Source organism: Euleptes europaea, chromosome 1 (genome assembly GCF_029931775.1).
Source record: "Euleptes europaea isolate rEulEur1 chromosome 1, rEulEur1.hap1, whole genome shotgun sequence".
Taxonomy (NCBI): domain Eukaryota; kingdom Metazoa; phylum Chordata; class Lepidosauria; order Squamata; family Sphaerodactylidae; genus Euleptes; species Euleptes europaea.
The window spans coordinates 18649188-18670434 of NC_079312.1; the positions used below are offsets into that span (position 1 = coordinate 18649188).

General features: G+C 45.7%; 1 protein-coding gene across 1 annotated transcript; it reads right to left on the reverse strand.

The window, feature by feature from the left end:
- Positions 1 to 3616: 3616 nt before the first annotated feature.
- LOC130472884 (zinc finger protein RFP-like) lies at positions 3617 to 15651 on the reverse strand. The gene is made up of 7 exons (XM_056844369.1): positions 15505 to 15651; positions 14377 to 14541; positions 12808 to 12903; positions 11005 to 11235; positions 9014 to 9036; positions 8340 to 8458; positions 3617 to 4128 (listed from the first exon to the last, which is right to left on the reverse strand). Exons 1-7 carry the CDS (start codon positions 15649 to 15651, stop codon positions 3617 to 3619), a joined length of 1293 nt encoding a protein of 430 aa, XP_056700347.1.
- Between the last annotated feature and the right edge of the window lie 5596 nt (positions 15652 to 21247).

Consider the following 21247-nt stretch of genomic DNA (forward strand, 5'->3'; position numbering starts at 1 on the left):
TGATCTCGTCAGATCTTGGGAACTAAGTAAGGTGAGCCTTGGTTAGTATTTGGATGGGAAACCAGCAAGGAAGCCCAGATATGTACACAGAGGCAGGCAATGTCAAACCATTTCTGAAAGTCTTTTGCCTTGAAAATCATGTGGGGTCACCGTAACTCAACTGCAACTTGATGGCAAAACAAACAAACTTTCCCTTGAACAGCCAGGTTTGCAGCTTGGGAGTGCTGACTGACATAGCAGTGGCCTTAGAAAACCAGAGTGTTTGCCCAGCTCTCTGGTGCATCAGCTGGACCCATTCCTGGTTCAGTTTGATCTAGCCACAATGATTCATGCCTTACTTACATCTAGACTGGACTATTGCAGTTCAGAGTTTGATGATGAAAAATGAGTTCAGACCAGATCAGTACAAAAGTACTTGTCTCTCTGAAAAAAGTTAATAATTGATACGTCTTGAAAGTTTTAAGTGTTAATCCAACATTGAATTGGAATTTGTTCTCCTTTAATCATTGGTGATTTCCTCACAATGACCTGTAATACACTTTTCTGTTTTTAGGTGTTTGTTGCATTCTTCCTTTGTTGTCACAAATATTTAATTCTCCATCCTCAGATTACCCAGCTGCACTATATTGAGATTTGGAGGAAAGGAGAAGGAAATTTCATCCTGTCAAGACTGGTTCAAGGATTTTGGAATGGCTTCTGTAACATCCTCTACAACCCCGTTACCTGCATCTTAGGTATTTGAACATGAACTCCACCCAAACAGGGATACTCCCTTTTCAGAAGGATGTTCTTACAGACCATCTCACATTCTCTGAAATAAACGCAGCTGTGTGCTTTTGTATGTATGTAGGTGTTACTTTCTATTCGTGGGATGGCTGCTCAGGTGTTGTGCTGTGAGGAGTGATTTTAAAAAAGCACACACATACTCTGTATGCTCTTTGTCAGTTATGGGTGAGGGGATCCACCTTAGGAGTGTTGTTTTTTAAACACACATTTCCATGACATAGATGGGTAGGCAAACGCAACACACCCTTTCACCTCCAGAAAGGGTTGTACCTCCAACAGAAACAACTGTTCCAGTCAGGGGGCAGAATTCTCCCCCACCTATATTTAGGATGTACTTCTTCCACTGTTTTTTTTCTTCTTGTTTCTGGGAAATGTCGGGCATTTTGCATGGTCCAGGGAGCCATTGCAGCACTTCTAAGTTCTGTTGAATTTCTTAATAAATATGAAGTCCCGTAACTATTTATGTAGCTTATGTATAGCTTGCTTTTCTCACTGACACTCAACGTGGATTACAGAGGACAGAGAAAGGGTGGGGGAGGAGAAATGCAATCATTATAGGTATAGTATAGGACATCAAATGGATAGTGCTGTAGTAGGTGAAAAAAAAATTGTACAAATGTTAAGACGGGTCCCCACCATGGTACCCATGGGGACTTTTGTACCCACCATCATCTTTGTTGGTCTGCAGTAGAACACTTGGATTCCAGTCCAATAGCACTTTAGAGACAAACAAGATTTTTGGGAGTGTGAGCCTTCGAGAGTCAAAGCCCGTTATGCTCTGCTTTGGCAACTTTGCTTATCTAAGCCAAACCTTGCATAGGTGCCACCCTGCAAACAGGTAAGATCAATAGCTGCCCATACACATGCACTCTCTCTTGTGGTCCTCACCAAGTAGAACACACATAAGAAGCTGGCGTACACTGAATCAAACCATCGGTCCATCAAGGTCAGTATTGTCTACTCAGACTGGCAGCAGTGCTTGAAAATCTCGGGCAAAGGTCTTTCCCATCACTTACTGCAATTTTCTTTCAACTGGAGATGCCAGGGATTGAACCTGGGCCCTTCTGCATGCCAAGCAGATGACATGGTCCTTCTCCAAGGCTTACCTGAGGCGGCCAGGAGGGCTCCCACACTTCTATCATTCGAAAGAATGTGTAGAATTGTTCAGGAATGTATTTTTGTAAGAGGAATAGGGTGACAAGTAATGTGTATGAAATTTTGAGTAGTTTCCATTGCTCTGTTCATATTATACTATCACAGTTTAATTTTGTAATCTATTTATAGTGCTGTTCTACATGTTCTATTACTCTTCCTGTTTTTAACTGTAATCTACCTTGAGTCTCAGAAAGGCAGGAGGAGTTGGTTTTTCTATGCCGACTTTCTGTACCATTTAACGAAGAATCAAACTGGCTTACAATCACCTTCCCTTCCCCTCCCCACAACAGACACCCTTTGAAGTAGGTGGGGCTGAGAGAGTGTGACTAGCTCAAGGTCACCCAGATAGCTTCATGTGTAGGAGTAGGGAAACAAATCCAGTTCACCAGATTAGCGTCCACCACTCATGTGGAGGAGCAGGGAATCAAACCTGGTTCTCCAGATCAGAGGCTACCTCTCCAAACCACCACGCTTAACCACTACACCATGCAGGCTATAAATGAATTTTAAAAATTCTTCACGGCTGGCAGAAGTCAAGGGGGCAAATGAATGATGATCACAGAGGCAGGAAGGCTGGTGGTCTGGTTAGAATATTGCCTTTTTATCAGGGTAGTTGTTATTTAAGAGCCCCGTGGCGCAGTGTTAAGCTGCAGTACTGCAGTCAAAAGCTCTGCTCACGACCTGAGTTCGATCCCGACGGAAATCGGTTTCAGGTAGCCGGCTCAAGGTCGACTCAGCTTTCCATCCTTCCGAGGTTGGTGAAATGAGTACTCAGCTTGCTGGGGGTAAAGGGAAGATGACTGGGGAAGGCACTGGCAAACCACCCCGCAAACAAAGTCTGCCTTGGAAATGTCGGGATGTGACGTCACCCCATGGGTCAGGAATGACCCGGTGCTTGCACAGGAGATTTTTACCTTTTTAATTATTTAGGAATTAGGGGCTCTGCCCCCACTCGCTCCATTCACCAACCCCATAGCCCTCTACACTTGCCATATTAAGGGTAGCTAAGAATACTGAGCCCTGAACTGGATGGCCCAGGCTAGCCCAATCTCGCCAGATCTCAGATGCTAAGCAGGGTCAGCCCTGGTTAGTATTTGGACAGGGGACCACCAAGGAATACCAGGCTTGCTATGCAGAGGAAGGCACTGGCAAACCACCTCTGTTAGTCTCTTACAGCTGACTTATGTGACCCCTTATGGGGTCGCCATAAGTCAACTGTAACTTGACGGCACTTTACACACAAACACACAAGAATACTGAAGGAGCAGTTTTGCCTCCTGCCAAAAGAGTGGCAGCAATACTGGATGAAGCTACAGCAACAGAGATTATCCTTCTTTTGCAAACTGCAGCTGAAATTAAATTACTAACATATATCATACCTTGCCTTTTCCCCAGTGGCCAATGGCCTAGCTTTATTTTTGGAGGAGTTATGCCTGCTACAGAAAGATGAACAGAGAGACAGAACCTTTATTAATACAGAAGATGAGTTATTTTCTCTTTAAGAAATGAGCTGGAGATAAAAAAGGTACTTTGAGAGATGAAGGGGACAAAAACTGAATCCATTTTAGTTATATCAGTTGAGATGACTGATAACTTGGCCAGGCATTTGCAGAGCCATAAAAGGAGATCTCAGGCACTTGTTTAAAATTAATGATCCCGGTTTAAAGTGACTTCCTTAAGGGAGTCGGAGGTAGCCCTTTTCACGAACTCGAAAGAAGGGCAAGAGGGTCTCTCCAGAGAAGGAGGCTCCTGAGAATGCGTCCAGAAGGGCTGCTGTGTCATTGTCGAAAAAGGCCACTTGCCCCCCAGCACAGTTCAGAGCCACTCGGATACTTTTGAGCTTCTCCTTCACACCAAGACACCTCTGAGGGTGACTGTGAGCCACATAACCACCACCCAATTTCCCCACAGCCCAGATCCCTCCTTCAGGATTAAAGATGCCCCCTTCCATTCTCCTCACAGACTTTCTGGCAACCCCCACAGCCCATTCATCTTCCTGGCCCACAGTGATTTCCCAGAAATATCTGCCTGTAGTAAATTCCTCACATCCCAGCACAGAAACCAAGATGGCGAATCTCTCAGGATTACTGGGCACATTTTGACATTCCTTTGCCTCTCTGATGCTTTTCCGATCCTCGGACAGGATGAGAAAGGGATGGGCTGTATCTGGATCAAGAGTCACCATTGCTGTTGGGGAGAAATGAGGCGACAAAGAGAAGCTGAATCAGCGGAGAGACTGACAGTCACATCAGACTCACCTGACGCCATGACTAGTGTCCCACCTACTTTCTTAATCTGTTAAGTATTGGTCTGTTCCCCTTTCCTCTTTTTAGTTTTCACCCTTTCCTGGATTCATAAGCTCTCCCAGGAGTGACATTTTCTCTCAAATCAAAAGGACTTTCATGGGCTACATTCAGGACAGGGATGCCCCATCCCTTTTTCCAGACTCTCTCTTTATTTGAAGAAGGAGCAGATCTGAAAATATCATGGGAAAAATCTCAATATGATACTGAAAGACAAAAGCAAACATCTTCTTCCAAAACCCTGAGCTAATCTTTAATTAGCTGTTTAAAGGATGTAAACTGGCCCTCGCATGTCACTCAAGGAATCTCCTAGGAAAGGAAGCTAAAATATACACCGAGTTTAGCTGCTTGGGAAAAGTGGGAAAGGGAGAATGGAAGAGAATATATGGTTCCTTGAAACCCCATGTGTGACCTGGCCATCTGTGACTTCCATTGAGGGTGTCTCAGGACCAAAGCAGAATTGACAGGATGGTATTTGTTGATGTTTTGTTCCTGGGTGGAAGCATCCTGGAATCACATCATTCATAACCCTGCTAAAAATGGCTTTTTTGCTGAAAAGATTCTGGTTTTGGCCTTCAACTCACACACGACTAAGGCTAATACCTGTTTTGGTATCCATCATTTTTGGTAATTAATAAGGGAAAGCTGCTGCTTTACAAATAGGAACATCTTTACAAATAGGAACATTTTCTAGGCCAGGGTTTCCAATATTTACATAACAGGAAGCCCTGAAGCAGTCAGGGAGGTGACCGTGGGGAAATGTCCCCTGCATAATAGGCCTTTGTCCTTTAAAAGGGCTGATAAGAAGAAAAAAGACATGGTTCATGCCCTCAGAGTTCACCTTCTCTACTACCCAGACCAAAACGTTAGAGGCTTTCTCAGGACAAAACATTTGGTGGGACATGGAGCTCTAGTTTTTGAGAGAAACAACATATCCAAATAATCTCATGACTGGAAAATGCTTCCATAGAAAGGAAGGGCAGTGGCTCAGTGGTAGAGCATCTGCTTGGCATGCAGAAGGTCCCAGGTTCAATCCCTGGCATCTCCAGTTAAAGGGACTAGGCAAGTAGATGATGTGAAAGAACTCTACCTGAGACCCTGGAGAGCTGCTGAGTAGACAATACTGACTTTGATGGACCAAGGGTCTGATTCAGTTTCAGACAGCTTCAGTGTTCACAGGGCCCTGACCTGAATGGCCTAAACTTGCCTGATCTCATCAGAGTTTGGAAGCTAAGCAGGGTCAGTCATGGGAGACCACTAAAGAATTCCAGGGTTGCTTCACAGAGGCAGGCAATGGCAAACCTCCTCTGTTCATCTCTTGCCTTGAAAACCCTACATGGTCACCATGATCTGGCTACGACTTGACAGCACTATCCACCAGAAGCACAGCAATTGTGGTTGAAGCAGTTCAGTTTAGGAAGAAAGAAGGGCTAGTGCATAAAAGAGATGTACCTTTCTGCAGTTGAAGCCCGGAGACAAGAGCATCTGAGGAAGCAGAAAAACAGAGGATAATCACCACACCCTTAGGGTTAAAACAAATCACTTCCTAACAAAGCATATTTTTTTCAACCAAAGTAGTAAGTAAAAAGCTTTCTGGTGGGGGAAAAAGCTTCCACAACTCTTATTTGCTTACAATATAAAATCAGAAGTACTGTCTCCTTGAACAGGGCTCTCTCACTAGCACCACACTTGTTAATGGAGCAGTTTAACATTTTAAAGGGTTTTTGTGACCAATGTTCTGCAAACTTAGTTTTATGAAGCTTGCATTTATGGTGGATCGCTACAGCTTAGCAGCTCTTAGTTGCTGCTTATTTTACTGTTGACTGAGTTTAATTTTAACTGAATGTACTTATGTTGTGAGCTCCCAGAGCACATCTCTGGGATAGGGAGCACATTAATTTTTTTAAATGAATAAATGGCAGATATACTTCCTGATACTCTGGTTAGGTGAAGGGAGTTGGGTTTCTTAACAGTAGGCTTAGAAAGTGCTGAAAGGGTGTGTGTGTTTGTTTTGTCCTTTCCCCTCTTCCCACTGCAGCTTCCCAACCCATGTGGCTATTCTATTTATTTATTTATAGTGCGCCTTTCTCACTGGGACTCAAGGCGGATTATACAAAGTCAGTACAATGAGATAGGGGCTGGATTGTAAAAATCTGGAACTAACTAGACATCTGAAACAGAGCTGAAGCAAAGCATAAGTATTAACATGATGCATTAAACAATGCTAATATTTACATAACAGGATCCTACTTAACAGTGATAGATGGTGTGAAGATATATAGTAGCATAATCCGCAGTCCCTAACTCTTTACCCAAGCATCTTTGAGAACCATTTTGTTAAGGTACAGCCCTATTGCCTGTATAGAAAAACCCTCTTGAATAATTCAGCTTTGCATAATTCGTGGAAAGCCAGGAGGGTGAGAGCCTTCCATCCTGACCTCCTCAGGCAGGCCATTCCATAAAGTTGGGGCCACAACAGAGGAGGCATGTACAGGCAGTTGTTGATTTTGCCCATTTGCAGGTTGGCACCTGCAGAAGGCCCTGCTCTGATGAGCAAAGCCATCGTGGTGGGGCATAGGGGGATAGGTGGTCTCGCAGATATGAGGTTCCAAGGCCATGAATAGCTTTGTAAGTGATAGCCAATGTGCCAGTGTGGTGTAGTAGTTAAGAGTGGTGGACTCTAATCTGGAGAACTGGGCTTGATTCCCCATTCCTCCACATAAAGCCATTAGGGTGACCTTGGGCTAGTCAAAGTTCCCTCAGAACTCTCTCAGCCCCACCTACCGCACAAGGTGTCTGTTGTGGGGAGAGGAAGGGAAGGAGATTGTAAGCCACTTTGATTCTCCTTAAAAGGTAGAGAAAGTCAGCATATAAAAACCAACTTCTTAATTGAACAAGGAGTTTACATAAATCTTTCAACCCCAGAAATCTATTTCCCAGGATTGGAAAGGCCTGCTGTGGAATGGGAATGTGAGAAACTGGCTATTGCAGATGTCTCCTGGTGATAGATGGGTGGATCCAATCCATAAAATGGATAGCGATAAAAATCATACTTGTTTCTTGTTATGTAAGTGGACTGAACCATTCAATTAAATGGAAAAGGTTGCAACATAGTTAAAAAAAGAAAACAAGAAGGTATTCCGTCCCCATTCAACAAATTAATTTGAAACAAACAGATGCTAATATTTTTGTCATGGAGTTGGGTGCAGCAATCAATATTGGGGTCCACATGGTCTCACACTGGGCATTTTGAAGTCATCAATAGGGAAGGGAAGGCCAGAGGGACAGAGATGGGTAAAAGTGGTAGAACCAAAAGACAGGGCACAGGATACATTGGGGTTTAAAAGGGCAGGCAGATAGAAAGGGGGTAAAAAAGGCAGAAAGCAGAGAGAAAACGGAGACACAGGAGTGAAGAAGAGAGATAGAAAGGAGGCGTTAATAGTTCAGGAGAGAGATGGTGTAGTTCAGGCAGAGGTGGACTGGGCACATCCTGAAGGGGAGTCTGGTACCCAGATCCTTGACTCCTGCTCTAGGAAGGCATCACTCCCCACTCCCATGAACCCATGGGGCAGAACAGGATGCTATAACATAAAATCCCACAAATCTATTTCTGCACAATAATACCCTGTATGAAGCAACAGACTAGGGTTGCCAGGTATCCCCTGGCAACTGGGGGTTGTGGAAAGGCTTACTAGCCATAAATTAAGGCATCAGCCTGGTTGCTGTTGGTGTGATGACATCACTTCCAAAACTGATGTCATCACGTCACTGACCGTGTGGGAGACGCTTTGGTATTTGGGCAAAAACTCTATGGTAGACATTGTTTTAACCATAGAGTTTTGCCCAAATACCAGAGTATCTCCCATGTCATTGATGATGTGATGATGCCACTTCCAGAAGTGACACCATCGAGCTGACAGTGACCAGGCTGAGGCCTCAATTTAGGGCTGGTAAAACCCCCACCGGCTGGCTGAATGGCACCAGGGGGAGGGGGACCAAAGCAGGGGATCCCTCACCCTTGGCAACCCTACAACCCTAGTGGGGGCCTGGCAACCCTACAAAAGATTCAGTGCAATTGCAACAATTCTTCATTACCTTTGAATTGCTTCATGACACCCTTCAGGAAGGAACTGATATCCCATAAGTCCCAGATCTTCCACTTCAGCACAGGTGGAAAAGCCACTGGAGTCTCAAATTTCTCCTTCCCCTCAAACCTACAGAAAACTAAGGTTAGTCCATTATCTATCCAATCCTAAATTCCCAAGTGGAGCAAAGTAAAGGAATGAGGAGGAAGGAAATGATAGATATAAAGCTAGTGTAGAAAAGTACACAGGATTTCATGAAGTCTCCTCCAGAAGTAGTAACCCTACATCCCCTTCTACCTTGCAACATCAAGTGTAAGCAGAAGATACTGTGGTGTAGTGGTCACAGTGTTGGGGTTGCACTGTGCAGAAGCTCATTAAATCTCCATCTAACCATTCAACTAATTGGGTGACCTTTTGATTCTTCAGTTTCTCCTCATATGCAGGGGGATTTATTTCCATTTTCTCTCCTAAATGTAGCTATTCCAACAGCTTAACCTTTCAAGCCCAACTAGATCTGTCAAAGGGAACTTTGAATCTCAAAAGCTCATACCCCGAAAATCTTGCTGGTCTCTAAAGCTCATACCCCAAAAACCTTGCTGGTGTCTAAAACCAAATCAAAATCAATCTTCCAGTTCTTCACATCCTATCCAGAACCATGAAAGGACATGAGTGGAGTCTACTTACCTCTGCAAAGTGCTTCTGACATCCTGGAGGGAAAAGATAGAAGAGGAAACTCGGTCTCCGTGATAGGACATTCTAGGAAGATACTAGGCAAATTCATAGCCACTGAGTGAATGAGAGCTTTCACTCCTTTATCTCTAGGGCAAGGGTGGGGAACCTTTTTCCTGCCAAGGGCCATTTGCACATTTATGACATCATTCAGGGGCCAAACCAGGTGTAGATCTCCCGGTGGGGGGGGGAAGAGGCTAGGGTTGCCAGGTCTCCAGCCACCACCTGGAGGTTGAGAAAACCAGTACAGGAGCAATGCTGCTAACAATGCCAATATATTATAGCTTTGTACATCCACTGTTGTACTGAATGTATGTGTTGTTGGTGGTTTCATTACCACATACTGTAAAGTGTATATGTAGCTATAATATATTGGCATTGTTAGCAGCATTGCTCCTGTACTGGTTTTCTCATCCTCCTGATAATAGTACAGAGGTGTCTTTTTTCTCCTTCACCACCTGGAAGTTGGCAACCCCAGGGGAGGCCACACAGAGAAGGCCTGCAGGGTGCCCCCCCTTCCCCGTCCCAGCAGCCAGCAGTGCGCCCAAGCAAACAAGGTGAAGGGGGGCGCAGCCCACAGTCGATCGGCAAGGGAGGAAGGAAAACAGAGAAAGAGGAAAAGGGAGGAAGGGAGAGAAAGGGAGAAAGAAATGGAGAGAGAGGGAGAAAGAAAGAAAAGGACAAAGGGAGACAAAGAAAAGGACGGAGGGAGACAAAGAGACAGAAAAAGAGGGAGAGAAAGGAGAAAGAGTGACAGAAAAAGAGGGAGAAAAGCCTTCCCCCCCACACACACACGCACGCTGGCCCCGCGTGACCGGGCCCCAGCCTCCTCTGCCCACACACCCCCCCAGTGGCGCACAGAGCCCCGCACGACCGGGCCCCAGACTCCATGCCCTTTCCTCCCCAGAGTCCACAAAAGGGCCCCCCCCAAAGCCCGATTGGCTCCTGCATGCATGCTCTGCCGCCAGGAGCCGCCAGCCTCTTTCCCCCTCCCTCTCGCTGCTCAACAGCCGACAGTCGGCGAGAGGAGGTCCAAAGGGCGCCGCAGCCCCACTGTAAGCAGTGGCGCCAGAAACACCCTCTGGAGGGCCGCCCTGCGCCCCACCTCTGCAGCAGGGCACCGGAACTCCCGAAGGCCACAAAAAATGTCCTCGGGGGCCGCATACGGCCCCCGGGCCTGAGGTTCCCCACCCCTGCTCTAGGGCATGAGCAAGGATATGAGGATGGGATTGCATAACTGAGTTGCAAGATGGGAAGACTCTAGCAGAAGCATCAGGGCCCTCTAGCGCTGTTTGAGATACTGCTCTTCTGCAATCTGCTGTGGCCCAACATAGGACATAATGCACCCCTCCCCATTATTGTCCTGCAATACTCATCCCTGTGGCACAGGCACGAGTGTGGATAGTGTGTTACTACACTAGCCAAAGGTACACTAGCCTAAAAGGCAAGCAATACAGATGAATGGGGCATCACCAACTGCCCCAGACACCACTCTTGCTGGTGGCATCATCACTTCTTGGCTGGTCCACAATCACCCAAACTAGGTCTTAAAAAAATAGAGGGACAACACAGAAAAAACTGGAATGCAATCGTTTGGGAACAACATTGTCTTGATTCTCTACATGAGCAAGTTACATTGACTCAGGGCTACCTGTGAAAGTATAGCAGTTTTTCACCCCCCCCCCCCAAAAAAACGGGTCCCTCATCCAGACAAACCGAGAAGTTTATAGGCTTCTCCTAATATGTTTCTTACTTAAGTTCTTCACACATGAACGAACGTGAAGCAACCTTATATTGAATCAGACCCTCAGGCAGAGCTTTCACATCTCCTACTACATGATCTTTTTAAACTAGAGATACCAGGGGCTGAACCTGGGACCGTCTGCATGCAAAGCAGAGACTCTTCCACTGAGCCATGGACAATTCTCTTCTGACCACATTCTTACCTGCAGGAGTTCACTAGGAGACTTCTTAATCATGTCCTTCATTTCCTGGATGAGGCTTTCAAGAGAGGAGAGTTCCCTGGAGAGTCTGGCCAGGCCCTCATCACTTTCCCTCACAATCTCTTTTTCCAGCTCCTCCGTCTGTGACAGCAGATGTCGCTCTTGCATTTCCAAATACTGGTGTAGTTGTCTGAACTCAGCCACTGTCTTTTGCTTGTCTGACTTTGTTTGCTTCTGCAACAAGCCAATGGAAAGCAAGCCCATATCACAAATGCAAAGAACAATCCTAAGAGGTCTACTCAGATGTTACCCCCTTTTTATTTAATGGAGCTTAAGAGCCCCATGGCACAGAGTGGTAAGCTGCAGTACTGCAGTCCAAGCTCTGCTCATGCCCTGAGTTTGATCCTGATGGAAGTCAGTTTCAGGTAGCCGGTTCAAGGTTGACTCAGCCTTCCATCCTTCCGAGGTCGGTCAAATGAGCACCCAGGTTGCTGGGGGTAAAGGGAAGATGACTGGGGAAGGCACTGCAAACCACCCCTTAAACAAAGTCTGCCTAGTAAACGTCGGGATGTGATGTCACCCCATGGGTCAGGAATGACCCGGTGCTTGCACAGGGGACGTTTACCTTTTTAATCCCAGGGAATTGTTTTTAAGATTGCCCTGACAGTCTATCATTGCATAATGCAGGAGTAAGTTATGAGAATCTTATAGCAAGGATGCTTCTGACTTCTCAGAGATCACGCCATGAATCAGCATGAAAAGAGTTTCTGAAAGATTCAAATGGGTCTTCCCTTATGGCCAAAGTATTTCTGAATCTCAGTCAGGCTCCTTTCTCATTGAGTGTTTTCTGTTTTATCCTGTCCCCCTTTTTTGCAAAATGAAGCCATGGAGGATGAAAACGGGAGATCGAAATTCTGCTCCCACACACTAAGATTCTCTCTGCACATTGCCCCCTCTTTCCCAACAGGGGAAAATATATGGGCTTGGATCACATAAAAGTTTCTCATCCTAGAGCACCACCCATGACGGACAGTCTCTGAGAGATTTAACTGATGGTGACCACAAAGAAACACATATGGGAAGGAGTCCAGTGGCACCTTAGAGACCAACAAGATTTTGGGGGTGTAAGGTTTCGAGGGTCAAAGCTGCTTTTGTAAGATACCAAAGAAAGCTTTGACCCTGAAAATCTTGTTGATCCCTAAGGTGCTACTGGACTTGAATAGAGCTGTTCCGCTGCAGACCAACATGGCTACCCTCTGAAACTACTTGGGATTAAGAGTTCTAGATATGGAAGACTAGGATCGCACAAAACCTTGGCAAGAAACCATCAAGTAGTTGACCAAAAAAAGATGCTCATCAGATTTTAATTGAGCGTCAAGAGAGCTGTTACTTTATTATTAAGAGCAATGGTGAACATTAAAAAAAACTGTCGCCAGATCAGCTGGCTTTGGATGGCTTATCTGTTGGATGCTGACTGGACATGTACAGAATCCAATTTAACATTCTCAGCTGGGAGAGATCATCTTGCACAAATGGCCTTTGATTTGATACAGTTGAACATTATGAACAGGATGTCCATGTACAAAACAAGGTAATTACACATTTCGGCAACATTATTAATTCCATGAATATTACTTGCAGGAAATCCAATGCACAATCCTAATCTTCTATGTCTACTGAAATCAATGGGCTGAGAAGGATTTTAGGACTGCACAGCAAGTCATTCTAAACGACACATGTTTGGAGAAACGTGGCTTTTCTGCTTTCCCAAATATTGGTTTGCTTCCCAGCAACACTGATACTTACCAGCAGGTTTTGGCTTTCCTTTACTACATCTGATTTAAATGCGAGAATTTTTGCTCTCTTCTTCTTCAAATTCTCCAGGAAGCTGCAGATGTTACCCTGAAGAGAAAACAGAGCTCAGGGTTTTGTGTGTGCACATGGGGGGCGGGGTTTGACCTGGACAGCCCCAAGCTTGCCTGATGTCGTCAGATCTCAGAAGCTAAGTAGGGTCGTCTCTGGTTAAGTATTTAGATGGGAGACCTCCAAGGAATACCAGGGGCGTGACGCGGAGGCAGGCAATGGCAAACAACCTCTGCTTAACTCTTGCCTTGAAAACACCATCAGTGGTCACCATATGTCAGATGTGACTTGATGGCACAAAAAAATAATAGAAGGGGGGCAAGGTGTCTTCCTTGTGGCTAAATAGAATATATAAATATAGGGCCACCCCCATGCCTTCCTTTCCATCCCCACAACTGCATGCCCCCACCTCCCTTTGTGTCCTGTTGCCACTTGCATGCTCAGTTGCCTGTACCACCTGCACACTCTTTCCCCAACAGCACTGGCCAGTGCATGCAGCTGGGAGTGCTGTGGCATTGCCTCCTGGAGTGCCACTGTACACAACCCACGTGCGCTTCTTTAGTGATGCTAGTCAGGAGTGTACAGGTATAGACAGGTGCCACAGAAGGTGTGTTGGTAGAGGTCAGCGAAAGTGGGCCCTACCAGAAGTCCTGGACCCGGACATCTGCCCCACCTCAAGATCTGCTGACACCAGGCCGGTATAAATATCAAAATGTTGTGGGCCAAACTGGATATAAATACAGGATTCTGTGGTTATAAAATGTTACACACAATGCCGGAGAAGGGAACACAGATTAGGCCATGTTGCTGGGGAGGAGGTTTACATGTCCCTCCCAGTTCTCCCAACTCCCCCTCCCATTTGCATAGGGGGGTATTTGCATATCATAAAAGTGTTTTCCCTGCCTCCTCATGGGAAACACAGCTGTGCCAAAGACATTATTTAAACTAGGAAAACAATGTGAGGGAAGAGAGTAAAATCTCCGATCAGTGACTCAGCTGCAACACCTGACAGCTCAGTGGCCCAATCCGTAGGGTTGCCCACCTCCAGGTACTAGCTGGAGATCTCCTGCTATTACAACTGATCTCCAGCCGATAGAGATCAGTTGGCCTGGAGAAAATGGCCGCTTTGGCAGTGGGACTCTCTGGCATTGAAGTCCCTCCCCAAACCCCGCCCTCCTCAGGCTCCGCCCCAAAAACCTCCCACCAGTGGCGAAGAGGGATCTGGCAACCCTACCAATCCGCCCAGTGGAAAGTCAACACAGCAAGACTAGAAGTGTGTGAGTGTTCCAACATCAGCCTAAATCCAAGCTGCACTAAGGAGGAAGGAGAGGAACAGCAGAGACTGGAGGAACCAAGAGATAGCCTCTAAATTTTTACTCCCCATTTGGGCCCAGAGTCTGGAGGTAGAACCTGTGACGAGTTTCCCCAGAGTGTTAAACGGGAGACCCAACAGAGAAGAAGAAGAAGAAACAAACAGCTCTTCCCCCATCATTAATCACAGAGACTTCCTACCTTATACTTCTGGGCAGCCTCCTCTAGAGGAATCACCTTGTGGAATCTGTGTTCCTTGGATCCATCACAGACCACACAGATGGGGGCATCATCATCTTCACAGAAGAGCTTCAAGGGCTTCTGGTGTTTCTCACAAACTCTCACCTTTCCAGCTTCTGTGATTACCTAATGCCCAAAATAAACAATTTTTTTTGCTTCATTTTACTTCCTGGTTTCTGTCCCTCTGTGCAGGTTAGTCAGGTTACTGCACTTTGTATTCCCAGTGACATATTAAGAGTTTGAAAATTAGGTGGGGTTACCGCACTTGTATTCCCAGCGATGTATTAAGAGTTTGAAAATGTTATAAAAAATACTGTTCGCACTTTCTATGTATTCCCACCAATTTATTAAGAGTTTGAAAACGTTATAAAAAATACCGTTCGCACTTTGTTTGGCCCCTTTAGCTATGAAGACGTCTTCCAACCATTTATAAGCCGTGGAATCCAAAAACCCTTTTAAAGCGATGGGGGTTACCACACTTTGAATTCCCAGCAATGTATTAAGAGTTTGAAAATGTTATAAAAAACATCGCTTTAAAAGGGTTTTTGGATACCACGGCTTATAAATGGTTGGAAGACGTCTTCACAACTAAAGCGGCCAAACAAACAAAGTGAGAACAGTATTTTTTATAACATTTTCAAACTCTTAATGCATCGCTGGGAATACAAGTGCGGTAACCCCCAGGGTTTTTGGATACCACGACTTATAAATGGTTGGAAGACCTCTTCACAGCTAGCACAAAGCTGACTAAACAACACAATCCGAAGGCAGAGTTACAGCCATGGTGCAACCAAACTGCTGCATCCTAAAATGAATGCAATTTTGCATTTATTAATGCCGGTACATGAACAATCTCTTACTGGAAAGAATCTACAGAGAATTTCCCCAAGAGTCAAAGGGCGAAAACGCCTGGTCGCTTTACCCTCCTTTAATCCCTGTTTCAGCCAGGATGGAACGCATGCGTTTCGCCTAATGTGGGTTCGATCCTGGCTAAAACACAGATTAAAGGAGGATAAAGCGACCATGCGTTTTGGCCCTAAGCCCTTCCTGGACTGCGCCTCTGCATTGGGGGCAGCAGGAAGCCTCTGCCCCGGACTCCCCCCAGCTCTGGGTCAGGCAGTCCCGGCAGAAACTGTGGCCGCACTGGGCGATGGTCACCGGATCGCTGAAATAGTCCAGGCAGATGGAGCAAGTGGCTTCCTCGCACAGCTCTTTCACTGGACCCCCAGCAGCCATGGCCGTGCCAGCATCTGGGAGACAGAGCAGCAGAGTGAGTTTCGTTTTCTCTGTGGTCCAGGGAGTTTCTGTTCCTGGAAATGGCTCACCATCTCTGCTGCCGTGGAATCAAACAGCCAGAGAATGAACTGGTGCAAGTTGTGGCTCACGAAAATCCACTTGTCAAAAGAATATTCTGAATCCCGACCTTGTGGTATGTGAAAGCTCGATATCAGCTGGTTTTCTCTGCTGTCCCTCAAAGCACACTTACCTAACTTCCCTCACTGGTAGGGTTGCCAGCCTCCAGGTAGTCAGCACGGAGATATTAGTACAAAAGTGGACATAGTAAAATTGTGTTTAAAGATGTAATAAACCAAGGTGCAGTGATACATACAAGGAACACATACAACTATATACAAATGTACAGATATTATTCTAATGCAGTCTTTATGCAAAGAAGTTTTTTATTGTAGTTGTAGGAAAATTCTTTAAAAAGTCCATAAGATACTCCTATAAATTCTCAAATCTTCATGGGAAGACAATGGCTGGGGGACGGCCGTTTCAAGAATATTTCTTCAGCCCCACTTTAATTCCCGTAGGATACTCCCGAGTAGCTACTACACTCAGGAGTATCCTACGGGAACCAGCTAACTGAGTATGTGATGTATAATACTGTAAGACTGAATTAAAGTGGGGCTGAAGAAATATTCTTGAAACGGCCGTCCCCCAGCCATTGTCTTCCCATGAAGATTTGAGAATTTATAGGAGTACCTTATGGACTTTTTAAAGAATTTTACTACAACTACAATAGAAAACTTCTTTGCATAAAGATTGCATTAGAATAATATCTGTACATTTGTATATAGTTGTATGTGTTCCTTGTATGTATTACTGCACCTTGGTTCATTACATGTTTAAACACAATTTTACTGTGTCCACATTTGTACTAATATCTCCGTGCTGACTTCCAAACCATATGGTAATAGCACGGAAGTGCTCTTTTTATGTTGTTGGCTAACCTCCAGGTAGTAGCAGGAGATCCCCTGCTATTACAACTGATCTCCAGCCGATAGACATCAGTTTCCCTGGAGAAAATGGCTGCTTTGGCAATCGGACTCTATGGCACTGAAGCCCCTCCCCCCTCAGGCTCCCCCCAAAACCTCCCGCCGATGATGAAGAAGGACCTGGCATCCCTACTCACAGGATCCTTGTGAGGATAAAACCAGGTGGTGGTCGGAAGCTTCCAGAATCACAACTTAACTTCAGGCTACAGAGATTAGTTCCCCGGGGAGCAAACGGCAGCTTTGGAAAGTGGGCTGTATGGTTTTACAGACTGCTGAGATCCCTCCTCTCCCCAACTCCCACATCCCCCAGGCTCCATTCCCCCAAATGTCCAGGAATTTCCCAACCCAAGAGCTGCCAATCATAAATCTATCCAGCTCTCTGCCTTTCCACACACTCCTCAGCATGAGACACACCAAGTTGGGTGAAATTGTCAAGGTGCCTGTAGAACCAGTAGACTGTGAAGAAAGGAGATATCTTCCCACCTCAAACACACTCACTATGGCCAGCTTGCTCTTTTCCTCGGTGGTCGCTGTGGCGTTGGTTCTTGTTTGTTTTTAAGATTTTGGGGGGGGGGGTGTTTAGAAATGTTTCATTCTCACTGATAGGGTTTCCAGCTCCAGGTTGGCAAATTTCTGGAGACTTGGGGTTTGGGAAAGAGAGGGACCTGTAGTTGTGGCTCAGTGGTAGAGCATCTGCTTGGCATGCAGAAGGTCCCAGGTTCAATCCCCGGCATCCCCAGTTAAAAGGAACCAGGGAAGTAGGTGATGTGAAAGACCTCTGCCTGAGACCCTGGAGAGCCACTGCCGGTCTGAGTAGACAATACTGACTTTGATGGTCCAAGGATCTGATTCAGTATATGGCAGCTTCATGTGCTCATGACCTCAGTAAATGCTGTAGAGTCTACCCTCCAAAGCAGCCACTTTCTCCAGGAGAAGAAATTGGTTTCTGTTGTCTGGAGATCAACTGAATTTCAAGCCCCACCTGGATGCTGGCAACCCTGGTTTCAGGCCATGATTTTTGAGGCCTTTTCTCACCAGGATCTGGAAGGCCCAGGCTCTTCATTTACACAGTCCCTTAATAAATAACCCATTCTGCCATGGAAGCTCACTGGGAGACCTTGGGCCAGTCATTCTCAGCCTAACCTACCTCACAGGGTTGTTGTTTTGAAGATAAAATGGAGGAGAACAATGTAAGCTGCTTTGGGTTCCCACTGGGGAAAAGGGAGAGGTAATGAATTAAGTAAATTAAAATTAAATTGATCCTGGTGGGAAGCAAAACTCTTCAGAAGGGAGTCTGAGGTGGCTGTCCATACACATCCAAAATAGGGCCGGGGGGGGGGAGTGTTCTCCAGAGAAGAAACCTGTGGAGAACATGCAAAGCGAGTCAGCTCTTGCATCCAAAAAGGCTGCTTGCACTCTGTAGTCACCTGAGCATTTCTCTTCAGCTCTCCACTTACTTTCAGAAGGGCATCAGAAGGATGGTGGCCAACCAGGTCTCCACGTCCCAAATCCCTTCCTCAAAACTAAAGCCAGCATGGTATAGTGCTTAAAAGCAGCAGACTCTAATATGGTGAACCAGGTTGGTTTCCCCACTCCAAAACATGAAGCCAGCTGGGTGACCTTGGGCTAGTCACAGCTCTCTTAGAGTTCTCTCAGCCTCACTAGGTGTCTGTGCGGGGAGAGGACATTGTAAGCAGGTTTTATTCTCCTTTAAAAGGTAGAAAAAGTCGGCATATAAAAACCAACTCTTCTTCTTCTTAAGAGAGATGAGTCTTTTCTCCTCGCAAGACTTTCTGGCCACCTCACCTGTTCTTCTTCACCTCCCACAATGACTTCTCAGTAATCCTGGTCAGCTGAGAATCCCTCACAGCTCAGACAAGACACAAAAAGTCCTGGAATCCCTCAGGATTGTCAGGCAGGTCTTGAACTTTTTCTCCCAATTCGCAAGTTTTTTTTGGTCCTCAAACAGGAGGAGCTGTGTCTGGATCCTGAGTCACATTCGCTGTTGGGGAGGAAGAAGAAAGAGAAGCAGCCTCAGATGGGACACCGACAGAGAAGCTTTCCAGGTCCACGTGGCACACTGGTGAGCGCAACTCATTTACCTCTTCCTTGTGGATCTCTGTAAAGCGGCTATTTGTTTAGACACCACCCCATAAGCTCTGTTCACATGCCACAGCGAGAACACATACAGCCTGCACGTACGCCCACTTTACAAATAAAACTGGGGACCAGTATCTGGATAAATGTGAGGGTTTCGGGGACCAGTATCTGGATAAATGTGAGGGTTTCAGGGACCAGTATCTGGATAAATGTGAGGGTTTCAATTGCACGTTCAGCAGTACATCTGTTGAGAGCGTAATGTGAGAATTACTCACTGAATGTAAAAAGAACAATGTACACTGTACGGGGACTGTGCGTGCATTCACAGTAACTTGTGAACAGGTCTACACTCTTCTCTTCCTGAGATTTGGATAAATTTGTTTTTCCTTTCCTGTCTGCCATACTCTGTTCCCGCTTTCTCTTTTTAAAATTGTTTTAACCCTTTTCTGGACTCACAAGCTGTCTTTCTCCCGTTTAAGCAAAGATTGCACCGAGAACCACTTGCATTTTCCGTGCCTTCATTTCTCCCAAACTTAACTTCAGCGCTCTCAGATTGAGCCGTAGCCCAAGAAGTGGGAGTTTCGCAACAAAGCCGGAAAAATCTCAGCTCCGTTCTGTTTCTCGTGTCTGTGGCTCCACTGGCGCAATCCACACAATGAACTCTCCAGAGGGACAAGGGAAGAAAGCAGTGTTCCATCTTATTGGCTGCCCTGTGGAGTTGGGACCGCCCCCTCTGCAGGTGTCTAAGGTAGATGGGGCGCGGCAACCTGATTAAGCTCCTGCTTGAGTCAATTTGGTTTGTTAGTGTTCTACCTGGTGGGTGTTTGTGCCCGAGAAGCCTGTTTTGAAGTCAACTTGCACTGATCAGAATAACTGTAAGGTGTTCCTTGGGCAGGACTTGCAGGTAAAGTAGAGAAAAAGAAGGCAGTTTGCAGCCTTCTCCTATGGGTTTGTTTTATACAGCTTGGTTCCACTGAGTTCAGTGCTCTTGAAACCTGGTATAGGCAATGCAGCAGAAAGAATTTGTAGTATGCTGAGGTAGTAGGGAGGGAACTGCATTACTGCAGACTGCAGTGGAGATAGTACATTTTCTTAAATTCTCTTTCATTGCTAGTCTTCTGAAAATGGCAAGTTAGCACAGCTGGTAGAGAGATAAACTGGGACATTTCCCCCCTTGGTGAGCTAACTCTTTAGCTGCAGGGAGTCTTTATATGTGGGAGCATTTAGAAATGGGCCTCTCAGTGCCTGCACTTTGGAATTATACATCCTAATTCCATTACTCATGTTGCTGCATCCCTAGATTAGGCCTTCATTCCAAGTATAGTCATGAGTGTAATTTGCCATCAAGTTGCAGCTGGCTCCTGGCAACCCTGCAGGGTTTTTTTCAGGGCAAGATACAAACAGGTTTGCCATTACCTGCCTCTGCACAGGTGACTTTGGACTTCCTGGGTGGTCTCCCATACAAGTACTAATCTCTGCTTAGCTTCTGAGATTTGATGAGATTAGGCTAGCCTGGGTCATCCAGGGCAGGGTCAAAGTATGGTTATAGGTCCCCTTTGTTTATTTTGGTGTATTGTATGTGTTAATTTGGATAGATACTAACGTCTCTAGCCCTTCTTCGTGGGGCTTTCTGTTCCTCAAAGAATTGGTATTGGGGACCATGCAGTTTCCTACCTTTATGCTACAACAGAATTAATGTCCCAAAGTAATTAATAAGCTTAAAGGCTCCCCAGAAATCTTCTCTGAATCCTGAGGGGGGTAACTAGGTTGGTTTGTGGAGGCAAGAACAGTTCTGTAATGCCCTAAAAACCTACTGTGGTAAAAGCTCTCCTAGACTAGTACTATCTTCATTAGACTTTGATGTCAATTTGAAGTAATCACCCAAATGTGATGTTAAGAGAGTAGCATTTAGAAACTGGGGTATGAACACGTCTACCAGGACAATCCCTCTTTCTCTTCAAAGTTCCTTTGTTAATAGACCCCAGTGTAGAAATGCTGAGCTAAAGTTAAGGTTTGTTGTATTGACTAGGGCTTAATAGAGGCATGTCCTTCCTCTTGTACTACACATGTTACGTTCGCTTGTTAAGGGAGGCTGTGTTATTGCCAACTGCAGATGTTATGAGTGTCCACCTGTAATCTTGGATACTTTTGAGTTTTGCATAGTGGTGTCATAGACTGCCTTATAGCGGACAGAGCTTTCCTGTGGATGGATCCATTTCCACTTGCGGAGCACTGCAGCACAAAATGCAGCATTTCAAGGGGCATTTGAAGTTGTGTGGGTGAGAAAGTTATGCTTTGCGGGAGGAATGGATCCAAATGCTGTGCTGGATCTAGGCCTGTAGCTTTTTGTGTCCTTTTCTGTGTTATGTGTTGATAGATAAAATCTCCTGTTTTAGGATTCACTTGATGCATCTAATGCTGTGGGATTTAATCCATGAATGATGCTGTTGCAA

Excerpts from the sequence above, each read along its gene's own strand:
- LOC130472884 (XM_056844369.1), bottom strand. The coding sequence starts at position 15,651 with ATGGCTGCTGGGGGTCCAGTGAAAGAGCTGTGCGAGGAAGCCACTTGC. Across the intron at positions 14,542-15,504 it reads AGAGCTGGGGGGAGTCCGGG|GTAATCACAGAAGCTGGAAA; the intron begins GCAGAGGCTTCC and ends TTTGGGCATTAG. Across the intron at positions 8,459-9,013 it reads GTCAGAAGCACTTTGCAGAG|GTTTGAGGGGAAGGAGAAAT; the intron begins GTAAGTAGACTC and ends AGTTTTCTGTAG.